Raw genomic sequence first — 17,027 nt, 5'->3', positions numbered from 1 at the left:
AGCTGCCTTTTACTGGTGTGGGAAAGAAAATGCCCAGTTTACAGAAACAGATGGTGCAGAAAAATCAAAATAAGACCATACCTTTGGAATTGGCATTCCCCTGAGCAGGAATAGGGGTTGCAATGCCCCAGGCTCCAGGTCTGGTTCCCAACAGAAAGGAAAGGTGCAAGCTGAAAGATGTCTGTGGATTTCAGGTTTCCTTTGCCTGTGATGGGAACAGCCACTGGACTGGGAACAGTTCCACCTGACATGCAGCAGATCCCCAATGGAACAATAAACCAACATTGATGTTTTCAAACCCTGAGTGACACCAACTTCAAAGCTTCCATCTCCCAGCCTTCGGGGCTCCCTAAAAAACAAATACTTTAGACAAGAACATGGGCAGTTAAACGTGTCCTCGAGCAGACAGACACACAGGCTGGTCCCACAGCCCTGTGGCTCCGTCAGACACTGATCACACCTGAAGTTTCCCTCTAGGATAACCAGCTACACTGGGTACATTTACATTCCACCTCGCACACCTCACCAGTTTCCACGGCACAGTCAGAAGGCATTTACTCAGCTGAATGGAGGCAGACTGTATGAGAGGTTTCTGCAGCTGTGAGGTTCAGGGAGCCAGACCAACCCACAGGTGTCCAAACCCAGGGATGGGCTCCTGCCACAGCCTCGGCTGGGAAACAGATGGGAGAATCCTTTAACCTCTGCAGGGAGCAAGGTATAATTTTTGTTTTAACATTTCCTGGTTGGGCTGCAGTTACATCTGTCCTTTAGAGGGAGAGAAATATAGATGGAAATATGAAGCTGTAAAGCCAGGCTGTATGGAAAAATCAAATCTAGTCTGGTTAAGGTATGGTCTGCAGCCTCCCACTGGGCTGGAAACATCCCAATGCATTCGGGAAAGGAAGGGATGCATAATTAAATGCTCCTTTGACACCATGGCATGTCAAAGCCCTTATCAGAGGCTGGGAAGAATTTATAGAACTTTGCAAGAGATTCTCCTTTTGTTTTTTGTTATTCCAAGCAATGCCAAGCAGAGAGATGGCCACGGACCAGGGGTGAACTGTGGATACAATATTACTGCTAGCAAGAATTTCTCTTGCTTCTTTCCAGTCCCGTGAGATATTTTCTCTCTCACAGAAGATATTAGCAGAGTTCTATAAGCTATGAACACCTGCGACCTTGCAAAGCTTTGTTTATAGTACAGTAGGAAAATATTTTGACAATGGATGGTTTAGGGATTTTAGCCAATCACCCCAAGGGGTGGCTGATCCTTTGACCAATTAGACTGTGAAGAAAAAAGTCTATAAAAGAGTTTGTAAAATAATTAAATAAAGGACTCTTGCTGCACAATGCCTGCCTGCTGGATCTTCTCTCCTCCCTACCACTGCGGGATACCGTGGCAGTGAACACCCTCATTGCTCCCACCCTCCGAACACTGAGGGAAGCCCCCTACCCAAGCAAGTGACATTACTTCCAGTACTGATCTTTCAAAGATTCATGCTCTGTGCTTCCAGCCTGGGATATCCCAACAGCCAGTGCCATTCTGAGAAGTCCAGCAAAAGCCTGGATTCTCCCTGTGCTGCTCCATCCCCATGCCAACAACCCAAGCAGACTCCTCCTCATCTAAACATGTTTTTGTCATGAATATTCCAACAGATCCATTAAAAAAGCAGGAACCAGTCCCACTAGAAAAACAGACTCCTCTTCCCCAACACATCAGATGTATTGCTTCATGGAGTTATGGAAAAAACAACACAGGTTTTTCTTAGAGAAACAGGGCAAAAACAATGAAAAGGCTGAATCATTTTTTAGATCTCTTATCTGCAAAATCATCTAAAAAAGTTACTTCTGGCCAGCACAGAGATCCATGGATTCACTGGCTTTTGCCTTCAAAAAACCAACTTCATGACCTAGGTTTCCATCACAACCTGGGAATATTGTGTTAACATTCCTTGTATGACACCAGTACTTGATTCCCAGGTGTGGGCAGTGCATTGAAATCAGTGTTCCCTGGGCTAGAAATTACCCTGGAAAATGACAGGCCTGTCAAGGAAGACTCAGCTTTGTAATCTCTACAAATGCACCTTTTTCTTAGGAAAATTTCATTTCAATTGAATTTTGCCCTTCAGCTCAGAGGGCAGACTCTGCTAGAAACCTTTCTGGAGGATACACTATTATTTAAAACAATAAAATACATTATATTGATCAGATCAAACTTACACAGACAAGAAAAACTTGATTAGAAGTGTCTGCTTTGCCACCTTTCCACACCCAGGGTGGCAATGCCCAGTCTCTGGGTGTCCAAAGGCTGGCATTGGCTGTATGGGGACCATCCATCCCTGTGGCTGCAACAAATTATCTTTGTCACATGTTCCACTTGGGATTTATCTGCAAAACGTGTCTTCCTATTCAGATTCATTTCTAAGCTGTTAAGAAGATACTTCCTTGCCTTTGAACACGGTGTCCTAGAGCTCAAACAGCCATTTAGAGTAGAAAACACACACGAGGTGGACAAAAGCACCAAATCTTGGACTCAGTACACAAAGCTGCAAGTGCAAAACCATCACATGTCACAACAGAACTGAGATGGGGGGGGGGGGAGGGAAAGCTCCTGTTGGCCAGGAAATTAAATATCCTTTACCCAAGTTAAGAAAAAAAAAAAGCCCTACCAAGAAGATCAAAAACAAACAAACAAACCAGCCTCAGCCTGTACTGAGTTGTGTTTGATGCTCATGAGCTTCCCAGACAGGAGATGTCTGAGGTGAGGTCTCACATACCATTTTCAAACCCTCTATCCCCTGGTTCTGGTTGAGTGCAGAGGGTTTTGCTCTCTGCTGGGACAGATAATTGCTTTGGGAAGCTCCTTCATAGATAAGAATTACATCAAGTCTTGGAGTTTGTACGGTTAAGACTGTGACGTGTACTCCTAGCGTGGAATTGGGGTACACTGGGCAGGGAATGGGAAGCACAGAGTTTTTCCTACCTTAATTTCTCCAACCTGTAACTTTTTGTTGTGTTTGTGGTTCTGCCCACAGTCAGTATTTGGGACAGGAGCTGGGAAGCTCTGCTCCCTTTCCAGGTGGTGTTGCTGCATCCCTGCTTGGGGCAGGGGGCGAGGGGGTGTTTTTGTTCATGTGGCTGTGTTCTGCATACCTTGACTGGCAAATGCTGCAGCTGTGGTTGGAATATTCCCATGGAGATCCTGGGGACAGGTAACACTCCTTCCACTTGCAGGTGGATCTGTGCTGCATTCAGGGGCTCTGGTTTTCCCTGCATTCCCAGAGAGCATTTCCCAGTCACAGGTTGCTGCCCAAAGCAGAGGCAGTCAAAGGAGAAAAGATCCCAAGGAAGCCATGAAGTCTCCACTTGCTCCTTTTTCATGCCAAGTACCCTGGAGTGAGTGCAGTGACCACTGAGGATGAAGAGAGGCTTGGGATGAGGAAAAGAGACTTGGAGAAACCGTTTTCAAGAATGACACTTTTATATTTTTCGAATCCTGTACTGCCTAATGTGTGACTCTGAAGTTCCTTGTAGCTGTTCACTTCTGCTCTCTCGTGCTAGGTTAAACATAACAAAGCTTCTCCAGGCCTGCTCTCCAAGGACACCAGACCATCCTAGGCCCAAAAAGTATAAACCAAAGGCCTCTAAAGGGGGGCAAGCTGAAGGGAATTACATCATAGAACTGAAGCTTTAATTGGAGCATTAACCCTGATATGCAAATGAACCAAACCTATAAAGGTGTGAAGAACTTGTGACCTGGGGTCCACCTTGGGGTCCATCTTGGCAGTGGCCTCTGGCTCCCAGGGGCACCTTTGAAGGCCTTTCAAATAAATACCCACCTTTATTCCCTTACTCCTGTCTAGTCTCTGTTTCTAGGAGGCCTTGTAAGGCATCAAGTTTATCTAATACTTGGTGCTCTTGTCCACCTTGGTTGTGTTCCCTAATTTCAATGGGTGATGGACTTCTGGGGCACTGCATTCAAAGGCAGGCAAATACCTTCCAATCTATGGTATCATTTCTCCTAATTTTTTTCCATTTCATTTTGTGTGCCAAAATTGGTTGTTTTCATGCTTTGTAGTTAAGGATGCCCAGGAACTGCATTGACCTTTCCACACAAAGCAGTCCAAGTGCACACTGCTTAATTGGATAAGTTGTTGACTAAAGAATAGAATTAAATTAAATTAAATCTGTTGGTGTTTCTACTGGTACACTGGGAAAATTTGGTGTGTGTGTGTGTGTATGTGGGGCTTTGGCCACACCTGTAGAGATGCAAAGAAGCACTTGGACTGCTCTGGATATGTAATGGTCAAGTACTAAGGCCTGAACAACAGGCCCTGAGACAAAGCTCAGCTCTTGATGAACCTTTCAACAAAATGTTCTATTTATATCCACTTCTTCATAAAATACACAAGATCATTAGTGTTAGGATTTAGGTATCTGCTCATTAACAGAACAGATTGACCTTTCTGTATTTAGAAACTGGACAAGGCTGTTTTGGGAGGTCCATGGTCAAAGGGAACTCCCTGGGTTGCTCCCTGAGCCCTGGCCAGGCTTTGGGAGGAAGCCAGGAGGAGGCTGACCCCAGCTGCTCCCACACTGGAAGTTGTGTGACTGCAGGAACTCACACCTTCTGAACAACCAATCCATATGACTGTGCAGAAGCTTCTTATTGTTTAAAACACACTCCACTCACACATCTCACAGCTTTTACCTAATACCTTACCTGTACACTTTACTTACTCATACATTTTACCTACTTACAACTTCCACATATCACACTACCTATACACCTTACTTACTTAATACCTTTCTTATACATAATACTCTACTTATACATTTTACTTGCTTATCTTATACTGCTTATACATGTTACTCTACCTATACATTTCATCTACTTATCCATAATACAGTACATGTACATTTTGCAACTGCTCACACATTGGTCCCTCTATCTTGTCCATGAGCTCCGCACACACTTTTCAAAAAATAAGATTGGCTTTAATCCAGTGGGGCACAGTCCTTTTTTATCTATTCCTTGCTGTCTTGGTATTTAGTTTTTCAGCTTCTTCTTTCCCAATTCAGCACAGTTTACCTTTCAGTCCTTGATGAATTCCTGAGGGCTCCAGATCCAGGCAAGCAAAGTCGAGATGATGACAGCAACAAAACCCATCCAGTGCTCAGCAGCCAAGTTAGTCCAGGAAATCCAAACAACAAGACAGCAAAGGACAGGGAGCAGAGATAAACCTGCCCCACCTCTCTCCTCAAACCTTCAGACTGGAGCTGAAACCCCTCTTGGGGCTGATGTGCTGCAGCTGAAGGTGGAAAGGCCGGGTGAAGCCGGTGAGGGTAATTCTACCCTGGTCCCACTCTGAGGGCTCTGGTAAAATAACTGAAGATGGTTTGGCTGGGGCACACTATCAAGGTTCAAATACTTTACAACAGTTGACTGAAGAATAAAATTAAATTAAATCTGTTGGTGTTTCTACTGGTACACTGGGAAAATTTGGGGTGTGTGTGTGTGTATGTGGGGCTTTGGCCACACCTATAGAGATGCAAAGAAGCACTTGGACTGCTCTGGATATGTAATGGTCAAGTACTAAGGCCTGAACAACAGGCCCTGAGACAAAGCTCAGCTCTTGATGAGCCTTTCAACAAAATGTTGTATTTATATCCACTTCTTCATGAAATACACAAGATCATTAGTGTTAGGATTTAGGTATCTGCTCATTAACAGAACAGATTGACCTTTCTGTATTTAGAAACTGGACAAGGCTGTTTTGGGAGGTCCATGGTCAAAGGGAACTCCCTGGGTTGCTCCCTGAGCCCTGGCCAGGCTTTGGGAGGAAGCCAGGAGGAGGCTGACCCCAGCTGCTCCCACACTGGAAGTTGTGTGACCTTTTTTACTGCCCAGTGTCCAAACTGGGCCCTGTCCCAGCACAGTCAGAAGCCCCTTTGCCTGCGGGTGGACACACCCGTTGGAATTCCCAGTTCTGGGAGGGGCTCTCCAGTGCTTGGCTGTGACAGGGGCTCCCCAGCTGCTGTGAGGCTCTGGAGGATGGTGAAGTCTTGGGGGCAGCTGGTGCTGGATCTCAATCCCTGTAGACAGTCTTTGGTAGCAATGATGAGGTGCATTGCTGAGCTTCTCCTTATGCTTTGAGAGGCAAATCAGAGACTTCTTGCCAAAGCTCTGCAAAGCAAAATGTCAACTGAATTAATTGGAAGCCTCAAAAAGAATTGTTCCTGTAATTAATGACATAATGAAAGTATGCAAAGAAATGGAGTAGATTTGGTGTAACCTTCAGAAGTAGTTCAGGGAGTACAAACTGTGCAAAATTGTATCAGTGAGATGAAAGAAATGAATTTATTGCCTACAAATCACATCTTTTGTTCACATGGTTCACATGAGAGTTTCTAAGATGTAGCTGAGATCTGCTATGACAATTTGTGGCTAAAACCACTGTGAGACACTGGACTATTAATGATGAATGCCTCCAAACAATGGCCCATTTGTGGAGAGCAAGGTTACTCTGCATGATCCAGGCTGGCGTTCCTGGAGGGAGAAGGAGAGGTTTTGGGTGTGGTCTGGCCAGCGTGCGTAAGACAGAGAGGGGTGAACTATCATTGCCTAGAGGCTACAATGGGCTTGGAGGGAATAAGGGACAAATCCTACAAGGTGAGATAGCGCCTATTCAGTAGTAGACAAATGGAAAATATGGGGGATAAATCTTGAGAAAGGCTTCCTGGTGGAAAATAAATATATCGAAGGAAGAATGAGGGAATCAGTAGTGGGCAGGTAGGGGAATTTTAGGGGGTAAAACTTGAAATAATCTAAATGTTGAGAATGAATCTTTTGATGTACAAATGAAGTAATAAGTTGTGGACAGTTAAGGAAGAATTTGGGGGTAAATCTTGAGGTAATCTCTAGGGAGAATGTGAACAGTGATATCAACTGAGGCAGTCACTGGGGGTAGGCAAGGAAATTTGGAGTGTAAAACTTGGGAAGATCTGTAGGGCAGAGAATGAACGTATTGAGGTAGAAATGAGGTTATCGGGAGTAGACTATCTAGGGAGATGAGGGGAAACCCTGAGATAATATGTACGGTTATGTGATTTTGAGAAAAACTCTGATGTGATGTGCAGCAGACAGAATGAACATTTTGGGGATAAGACAGACAGAACCTGTGCTTTCCCACTCCATCCCTCCCGGACTGGAGAAGGGGGTCCGGAGGAGAGGGTGGGGATTGGAGTGGGGAAGTCCTCCCCGGGAGGGGACCCATCCCACCCCCCACCCCCCCAGGACTCCCTCCTGAGACGGGGGCCCACCCTGACCCGCAGCCCCGATCCCCCCGGAGAGCCCCCAGTGTGATGTGGGGAAAGCCGGAGTCCCGGCGGTGCTTTTGTACTGCACGGGGGGGACCCGGCCCCGTGTGGGGCTCCAGCGAGGGCAGGGGCGCCGGGCTCCGGCCCTCTGGGCTTTATTCTCCGGCGCCCCGAGCCCCGCGGCTGCGGGAGAAAGAGGGAAAGGGGAGAGTCAGGGAGGGATGAGGTGGGGCAGGGAGAGGAGTCGGGGTGGGTTGGGGAGAACAAGGGGGGAAGGGAAAGGCCGGGTGGCGGGGAGGGATGATGGACAGAGGAGGAGTAGAGGTGGAGAAGAGGGGGGTCGGGTTGGGGAGCGGGGTAGGGAGAGGGGAGAAAGGAGAGGTGGGGGAGGTCGGGGATGCGCAGGGGAGCAGGGAGAGAGGGTGGGGGAGGCTGGGGAGGGGGGAGAGGGCAGGAGGGGGGGGGAGAGGGCGAGGGAGAAAGAGGGAGAAAGAAGTTGGAGGGGTAGGAAAAAGGGAGATAAGGGCAGGAGAAAGAGGGGAAAGAAAGAGGGGGGAGTCTCACCCGGACCACGCCGCGGGCACCCGGCCCAGCAGCAGACCCCACAAAGCTCTCAGGGAGCAAATGGCGGCGGGGGCAATTTCCCCACGCACCTGAGCCGGGCCCGGGGCCGCCCCTGAAGCCGCCCCCGGCCCCGCCCGGCCCCGCCCGGGACCGCCCCAGAGCCCCGGCCCCGCCCGGCCCCGGGGCCCGCCCTGCCCGGCACGGGGGCGGCTCCATCGCTCGGGGCCCCGCCCCTCTCTCCCGGGCCGGACCCGCCCCGCGCACCGGGGCCGCTCCCGGGACCGGGGCTCCGGGTCCTGCCGGCGGCCGCTGCGGGTCCCGGGCGGTGCCGCCTCTTCCCCGGCGGGATTGGGGCTGGCATCGGGACCGGGAGGAGCCGCTCCGGGACGGGCGCTGGGGCCGAGCCCGACGCTGCCGCTCCTGCTCCGGCCGGCTCTCCGCGGGGAGCCGGGGCTGTGCCAGCGCCCGGGCAGCCCCGGGATCCCGAGCCGGGCCCGACGCGCCGGGCCGGGCTCCGCTCAGCCCTGAGCCCCTCCCGGAGCCCGCCTTGGGCCCCACGACGCGGCCCCGGGCTCTGCCGCCAGCCCCGGACGCGGCGCTGAGTCGCTGCTCCCGAGCTCTGCGTGGGGCCGGGGAGCCCGGCTTCGGGCTGTGCCTAAGGCAGGACTCGGAGCTCAGAGACACAGACTCGCCCTGGCCCGAAGAGCCCGCTTTGAGCACCAAAACACGGCGTTTGGGCTTTAATTCAAGTCCGCCCCCCCCCCCATCAAATGCAGCACTTAAAATCTCTCTCGGTGAAGCTCGAGCACTGGCTGACAAACCCTAGTTTCAAGACCCCCTAAACACAGGACTTGGTCTCTGCCTCAAGCCCCTACAGTGCAGAACTTGGTCTCTCTGTGATCCCAAACGCTGTCTGAGGGACCCTGGTTTCAAGCCCCTCAAACAGGACTTAGTGTCTGTGCCTGAACTTGGCCATATGAGCCCGGTTTTGAGCCCCCAAAATGCAGCCCTTGGTCTCCGTTGCTGAGCCCAAACACACAGGACTTAGTCTCCTCAAGCCCTGAAAACGTAGGATTTAGTTGCTGTTTCTGAGCTCCAGAACTGTCCCTATGAGCCTCATCAGGGATGTACTGCCGAGTGCCCCGGGCAGGGGACGCCTCAGCATTCCCTGGGGTGCCTCAGCATTCCCTGGGCCACCTCAGCATTCCCTGGAACGCCTCAGCATTCCCTGGGGTGCCTCAGCATTCCCTGGGACGCCTCAGCCTTCCCTGGGGTGCCTCAGCATTCCCTGGGCTGCTGTTCCACGCCGATCCCGTGTCCAGCGCCGTTCCGGGCTGCAGTGCCGGGCTCTCCCCACAAGGCGGCAGCACCGGGAGCGAGCAGCCCCGGCCGGTCCCGCTGTCTCGGGGCAGCTGCGCCTTTAACCCGCCCGGAGCCGGCGGGGCCGTGAACACAGCGGGCAAAAACCCCAGCGATCCCCTTTATTTCACCCCCAGAGGCACAGGATCGCAGCATTCCCTGGGCTGGAAGGGACCCGCAGGGAGCATCGAGTCCACATCCTGGCCCTGCACCCCAAGAATCCCACCCTGTGCCCGAGAGCCTTGTCCAGACCCAAACTCTGCCCCCAAGACCCTGAGAACAGAGCGGGGCTGGGAGAAGGATGACGATGGAGGATTTTATATCGATCTCCTTGTACGATCGTTATATATCGTTAGATAGTCCAGTAATCAATATGTTCCTTACAGACAACCCTACAACCAATATGTTCCTTACACCTCGCCATACATCGTTACACGTCGCCTTCACGGCGGCGGCTCCAGTGACCGACCAGGACCCCTCCTGACCCCCCCTTCCCATTCCCGCACTCAGACCAGGTTTCCTTCCCGGCTCCACCCCAGGATTCCCGCGGCAGTCTCAGGTGTCTCTTTCTTTCCACAAAGCAAATTCTTCACAGCAACACAGAACCAGCCCGAGCTGGTCCCTCCGGCGATCACCGATCAGCTCATTCTTACCCCAAACTGTTCATTCTCTGCCCTGCAGATTAACCCAGATTTTACCCCAAAATGTTCATTTTGTCCCCTACAGAATCCGCCCCGGAGCGTCGCCTCGGGCCCCGCACGGCCGAGGCAGCTCCGGTGCCCCGTGCCCGGCCCCGCTGCTCCCCGGGCTCCGCCACGGCGCTCCTGAGTCTGCTCCCAGAAAAGAACCTCGGGCTTTATTTCTGAGCCCAAACTCGCAGGACCGGCCCGTCCCCTTCCGGGGACCCCCAGTGTGATGTGGGGAAAGCCGGAGTCCCGGCGGTGCTTTTGTACTGCACGGGGGGGCCCGGCCCCGTGTGGGGCTCCAGCGAGGGCAGGGGCGCCGGGCTCCGGCCCTCTGGGCTTTATTCTCCGGCGCCCCGAGCCCCGCGGCTGCGGGGGAAAGAGGCGGGGGGATAAGGAGGGATGAGGAGGAGAGGGAGAAGGGAGGTGGGGGCGCAGGAAAGAGGGAACAAGGGCAGGAGGAAGGAGGGGTAGAGGGAGGTACAGGATGGGACCCCGAGGCCCCCGCGCCTGACGTGGGCCCCGCTGGGGGAGCCCGGCCCGGCCGCTGCCACCCGCCCCGGGCGCTGAACGAGCAAAAGGGGCCGGGGCCGATTCCCGGGGTTTAAATCCCCTCGGGCCCGCCCCGCGCACCTGAGCCGGGCCCGCCCGCCCCGTTTGGGGCCGTTCGTCCCGGGATGAGCCGCGACCATCGCTTTGTCCTGGCTCGGCGTCGCCTGTCCGTGCCTGCAGGGCGATGGGAACTGCAGCGGGAAGTCTCCCATCCCCACGGATGCCCCTCTCCATACAAGCCCTCGCACTGAGCCAGCGTGCTATCCACCTCCTTTGTCCCAGACAGGGAAACACTGCAGCTCCTCTGGGCAAAGGAAAGGCTCCTGTGGTATTGCCATGAAGAGAACACTTGGAATTAGTGCCCTGGGAGCCAAGTCCGGTCCTTCCAGTGACTGGGGGGCACCCAGAGGGTCTTTACACGAAATGAAAATGACATCCTGGTCCAGTGCATTGACAGCAGGATTGGACACTCCTGGCCAAGGTGACCAGTCCGTGGGAATCGCACCGGTGACCATCCAGGGGGGATTTTAACTTGGAGACTTGCAGATTCCAGCGTGCAGAAGCTCCAATTCTTTTTGGCACCTCTTGTTTAAATGTCTCCCCACTGGAAGAGGTCAATTAGTCTTTGTAATGACCTGACTGCCAGAGGCAGAGAAAAACAATCAGCGTTCCCTGAATGCCTCCATCACTTCCATGTCCACCTGCACCGAGTGGCTGATGGGCAGGAGCCTGCCCAGAACAGGCTCAGAGATGGGGCTTTCAACCCAAACCATTCCATCATTCCATGATCTCTCCCTGTATTAATTTTGCACCGTGTCCTCTCAAATTTAGATGATTTGTTAAAGGAAAAAAATTTATTCCAGGAATAAAAACGGGAGTTGCAAAACATACAAGAACCATTCATACGTCCTTCAAATTATTAGTTGGAAACCTATTCCCTCATCTCTGCCCTTGTGTTTTTTCCTGGAAAACCTTATGATCCTACAGTTTCTAGCTGTATCTCTCCCCCCAACCCCCCCCCCCCCCCCCCCCAAAAAAAAGGGCTGGAAACATCCTGATGCATTAGGGAAAGGATTTCTTTGTTACTCCAAGGCATGACAAGCAGAGAGATGGCCATGGACTAGGGATGTACACCCTCACCATTCCCTCTCTCCAAACCCTACGCAGATGGGGCTGGGAATGCCGGAAGGAGCCGGGTGTGCCACTAATTGCAGAGCATGCCTTTAATCCCAGGCTAAGCCAAGCTCAGCCCTGTGAGCCTGTCCCAGCGCGGGGCCAGGACAGGTCTCTGCACATCCCAGTGCCCAGGTGCATCAGTCCCTGGGCTGTTCCGCACCCTCCAGCTCGGTGTCTGGCCATCCCAGACCGCTGCTCCCGTTGCAGCAGGATCTCTCCCACCTCTCCCGTGCCCAGCATTTGCCCGCAGTGACGGTGTCCTGTGGCTAATGGGAGGCAAATGTGGCAGCCACGTCTGGCTGAGCAGCTCCCTGCAGGTGGCGGGGAGATGTGACCTACTTGTCACTGGAATCATCCCGCCTGCTCGGAGAGCCCTGAGCTCTTCTGACAGCTGGAGCCAGCTGACCCCTGCCACGTCCTGGGAGGAAGCAGAACCAGGGAAGCTGCGGCTGCTGTGAGCTGGAAGAGGTCTCGCATCCCAGAGCAGCGTGAGGGAGAAGGGAGCTGTCTGGGAAGCACCGGATAAAGGGGAAGGAGGAAGGTGTGTCCTTTCCATTTGGCCCTCGTGATACTCCCTTGGGAGTTTTTAACTTCCAGAGCTGGATTTTTGTTTGCCTGTGAACCTGGGAATCACAGGCCTGTCTTGGTGAGGGGGCTGGTGTGTGATTTCTGAGCAAGGCTTCGTGTGCGTGTGAGGGCTGTGGACGGAGAGAGCTGGAAAGGGACACGGGAAACCTTCTCCTGCCTGACCTAAGCACAGAGAGAGGACCACGGGGTGAAATCCTGTGCCTGGAACAGTGGGAATAGCGACAGCACTGAGACAACTCCAGCCCTGGGCTGTGTTGCTCCTTTATCCCTGCTCGGCTGGGAGTTTTCATCACTATCACAAGACACCTTTTTTCTGCCCTTCTTTTTCTTGAGCAAATGATGCCAAGCGCAACATTCTGTGGATTAATGGATCCCTCAGGCTCCAACGCTGCCCTTTGGAGAGGCAGACCCAGCTCTGGAGCCCTCTCCTCTGCCACAGGCAGTGTGACAGCAGCCTGCTGCCCCAATCCTCAGGGGAGTATTCTGCCTTCTCCCTGCCTGTCCCCCCGGCTGTGGCACCGTGGCAGGTGCAGGAAGCAGTGTCTGGCTGCCTGGGCAGCATTTGGCGAGGGCAAAGGGCCTGTGAGTGGTGCTGCTGCATTAGCCAGGGCCTGCCTGCTGTGCAAAGCCTTATTAGAGAGCAAAAAAAAGGCTTCATTTTAGGCTGGAAGTCATCGAGCCTGTTCAGGCAGATGTTTATTTCCTCTGCTCCCTGGAATGATGTCATTATGGCCAGCAAAGTTTTGTGCTTCCCCAAAGCTGGGCAAACTGCTTTGGTACTTTCTCAGGCTCCATGGGCAGCACTCTATAAAACACAGGCACTGTGCAACTGGTTTCACAAGGAATTTCTGTTCAGCCTACTTATTAAAGTGCTCCAAAGGGAATCCAAGGTGTTTGTATTCCATGATTCTTGAGAACGACTCACTGTTTATGCTGGCAGGTTCCCAAATAAAGAAAAAAAACCAGGATACTTCTGGGTCAGATTCTTGCTCTTAAACTTTTATACTTCTTACCTCATAGATGAGTCCTGTGCTCTGACATCAATCCTCCCACAGAGCACCAACCAGAGCCCTTCTGACCTTTGGGATCCTGAGGTCACACGGAAGGGAAGGATCACATGCTTTTTTGGTTTTTTTAATACCTCTGCCGTAAGAGTTGCTTTAACCCTCCCTGTTTCTCCTGCTGCAGACAAGAATCCTGGAATCAGGGTTTTTTTTGGACACTACCATCTGCTGCTTTCTGAGGGAAAGCAGGTAATCTTACTCCAGCTAGGGAAAAATGCAAGTGGAACTTTTTAACTTCACAAAAATGTCTGAGCCTAGGAAGGGGAAAGGAATGCCTCTGTATCCCTAAAATTAGGTATATCTACACCAAAACCAATTTAAGATGCTTCAACTGCAACAGCCTTTTCCACATAAGTGTCTTTAAAGCTTTTTTTTTTTTCCTGTTAGAGAAGCAGAATAAATAACAGCAGCTCTGTATTTTAAAATTATGTTGTTAATAAAATCCTGGTACATTTACATAAATGACAACATTAATGTACAATTAAACAAAGCCTTGTAATATTACAGCAACAAAAGAGGACCTACATATTTGTACAGATAGCCAGAGCAGCTACTTGAAAATACTTTCCAAAATAAAGCCTTCTGTGGCGTTTCTCAGTGATAATTTTGCCCCCCCTGTATGGCTTTCTGGTAATAAATAGGGTTATTGGAGCTGGTGATGTTCAGCAGATGTGTACCTAAAGCACAAAGGGAGTGTGCCCTGACCAACCTGTCTGTCAGCTGACTGAAAATCCCTATCCACGCATGCAATTTGCCTCTGTGTAAATCCTTCAGGAGCAAGGCCATGTCAGATTTTGATGGATTTGCTGGGAGATGCTGGTGGCTCCTTCTCCTTCCCTTTAACTAAACCGTGTCTGTGTTGTGCTTTGGAGCCTGGGCCCAGCTGAGCCTACTCCTTCCAGTGTGTTTAGGTACAATAGGAATAAATGGTTGTATTTCTAATAATGAATGAATAGTTCTCCACTGAAAACTTGGCTTCCTCCTGTTCACCCACCTACAACAAATGGAAGTGTCCTGGCAAATGATTTTTTGGTGGGAGCTTAGCAAAGCTCAGTGGGAATAGCTGGAGGTCTTTCCTTAATCCCAACCAGCTCCAGAGAGAGAACAAACCACTGAGCTGGATGCTCTTTGGAGGCCTGGGGAGGCTTTTATTGCTATTTATGCAACTGGGCAGTTTTTTAGCCGAGTGCCAGCTCCTGCAACTACACCTGAGCCTTCTACAAAGTGTCTTTTGTGGCATCAGGTCTCACAGGTAATGTTCAGAAACAGGTTTTTAAGGTGAAAGTGACTGAAACTATCAGACCTTGACAGCAAAAAGGTAGACAGTCTTTTTCTTTCTCCTCAAAACAGATCCAGATTAACAACTGGCACAGTGAAACCGTATTTAAAAACACGCAAACCCCCAACTCTCCCCTCCCTGCCCCAGCTGAGCTCTTTGTATTAGGCTTAAAGAGTGAGTAATTTCCATGTTAGTGTTAGTTTCTACTCAGCTTTGAACATACAAAACCTCTCTCTCAAGCTGCAAACAGTTTTGGGGGAAGTTTCTGTTGGTCTGTTGCGATGTACAGACGCTGGTACTACTGAGGGGAAGTACTCTGTGTGCAGACAGATGGCTCATGGGATGGGCTTTAGGATCAGCAAACTCCTTCTAGGCAGCCTTTTTACACGGAAAACATCTGTGTGGATGAACTTAAGCCCACGTATTAGTGCTGGGCTTAGTTAAACCGCCTCTTTCTCCACAGCCCTGTGCTCGTGGAAAGGGCAGTGCCAATCTCTGCGGTTCGCGTTCTCCCCCTGCACGCTCAGCTCGTGTTTGGGCCGTGGCAGTGTTGTTGTGTGACAGTGTTGTTCCTGTGGCAGCAGCAGCAGCACAGAGAAGCCAGCTCCCCCTCCCTCAGCACCTGAGGGTGCCTGTTCCAGGGCACTTTCAGGAAGATCCAAGAAGGCAAACAGCCCCAGCGGCGCCTCCACCGCGGTTTGCCAGCGCCGGTCCTGCCTCACACCCTGGACGTGACGTACACGGAGTGCAGGCGGCCAGCCAGGGCTGCCTGCAGGTCCCTCAGCGGGTCCAGGCCCTGCACTTTGCTGTTCCTGCCATAGATGAGCTGCTTGAACGAGTCCTGCTCCAGCAGGGAGCTCATGTGCTTGAGGAAGAAGCCCTCGCAGAAAGAGGCCAGTTCTGGTGCGTTGTGAATCTGCGGAAGACAGCAGGATCGTTAACCCTTTCTGTATGTCCCAGATCTACATGACATCCCTGGGCCTCTCCTTCCTAATTGCTTCTCCCCTTTTAGTATTTTCTAAGACAGAAAAAAGACAGGAGTAACAGTGGAAAGGCACTGAAGGCAGGACTCTGATGTCTGATCATTTCTCCCGGTGCTTTTCACAGGCACAGGTGTGAGCAGGGAGACATCCAGGCTTTTTTAATTCCTTCCCCTGCTGGCCTGCTGTTGGCAGGGCTGCTGGCCTGCACTCCAGTCCCTTCCCTTCCTGCAGCAGAGCAGCTGGCTGATGAGGTGGCCAAGGTACCTGTTTGGCTGAGCCACAGCACACAACACTGTGCTGGTAGATGGTGAGCACGGCTCAGGGCAATCAGGACACGGGTCACAGGATGGGAACCTCATCCCTACAACGAGGCGCTGAACGCAGGAGAACAGGGATGCTGCACTCCCGAACCACCATGAGGTGGTTTCTGGCTGGGATCTGGCTCCTTTTGCTTCAGGATTAGTGGGGGAAGGTCAGGAATGAGAGCAACAAAACTCAAGTTTAATATTAAGAAGCGCTGTGCACACACAGCCTCTTCCTGGGAACTCTGTGCAAATAATAATTTAAGGAAAAGTACATAAAGGCCAGTAGGGAATGCTGTTTCCCCTTTTTACCACTGCACACTGTTAAATTTAGGTCTGAAAGAAACCAGTCTGACATGACAGAAACTGAAGAGTATCGGTGGGACACTACACACACAGTAAAAAGAAAACATTACCAGCCCTCTGTGCAGTTTTCTCCTTGTCTTTAAGGGATCTGATCCTGCAAAATGCCAGGAAGGGCAGAGTATTTCTCTGTGATTTAGGTTATTTGCTACAGAGGTGCATATCTGTCACACAACAGAGTTTATGCTCATTTTGGAGCTAATTGGAGTATTTCCTAGCAGCAGGGGTGCTAGGAAAAGGTTTATTCCATAGCTGCTGTGCTGTGATCAATTGCCCCCGCTGCTCCCAGGATTTGAATCCCTCGGGTTTTGCTGATGTTGATGTATCAGCCTGCTAAGACAGCTCTCCCCTACTCTGCAGGGATCCCCCATCCATTTCATCCATGATTGCTTCAGACAAGAAAACACACTAGGGCTGTGCAGGACTTTCCTGCCTGGAGCTGGGAATCATCTCACTCCTGTTGTGGCTGGGGGAGAGAGTTACCTGCAGAGAGGGGGCCCACCTGGGGTTTTTAGTTACCACCAGGAGCACACAGGCTGCTCACTGGGATTCTTAAACCAGGGGGGGGTTGGATCTACCTTTGCATATTTATAGATGTTGACAGAGTTGTCCATGCTGATGGTCTGGGCACAGAGGATTTCACAGTGTCTCTGGAGGCCGTCCAGCTGGAACAGGCTGGCAGCTGACAGCAGCTATGGGGACAAGAGAGAGGCTATTTGAGATCATGAGGCTTGAAAGGCCTGGGGAAGGCAAACAGGACGGATGATTTCCTCTCTGAAGAGTCTCTGACTCCC

The 17,027-nt window shown here is 51.5% G+C and overlaps 1 protein-coding gene across 9 annotated transcripts in view; it reads right to left on the bottom strand.

The window, feature by feature from the left end:
- The window catches only part of ABTB2 (ankyrin repeat and BTB domain containing 2), a 171,138-nt gene that overhangs the window by 26,875 nt on the left and 127,236 nt on the right, over positions 1–17,027 (bottom strand). For 4 of the 9 annotated variants that reach the window (XM_069016363.1, XM_069016366.1, XM_069016364.1 and 1 more), the window contains 2 exons: positions 16,812–16,925; positions 13,283–15,501 (listed from right to left, as the gene is read on the bottom strand). The exons of 1 other annotated variant lie outside the window; for it this stretch is intronic. In XM_069016363.1, coding sequence (XP_068872464.1) covers positions 15,304–15,501; positions 16,812–16,925 — 312 coding nt within the window. In that variant the 3' untranslated portion in view covers positions 13,283–15,303. Of the gene's footprint in view, positions 1–13,280; positions 15,502–16,811; positions 16,926–17,027 lie in introns of those variants that run through there. 4 more of the 9 variants (XM_069016370.1, XM_069016369.1, XM_069016362.1 and 1 more) reach the window with 3 other exon arrangements.

The sequence above is a fragment of the Aphelocoma coerulescens genome, chromosome 5 (assembly GCF_041296385.1).
Source record: "Aphelocoma coerulescens isolate FSJ_1873_10779 chromosome 5, UR_Acoe_1.0, whole genome shotgun sequence".
Classification (NCBI taxonomy): Eukaryota; Metazoa; Chordata; class Aves; order Passeriformes; family Corvidae; genus Aphelocoma; species Aphelocoma coerulescens.
The sequence above is the reverse complement of the archived record's forward strand: the minus strand, read 5'-3'. Positions and strand labels throughout refer to the sequence as shown.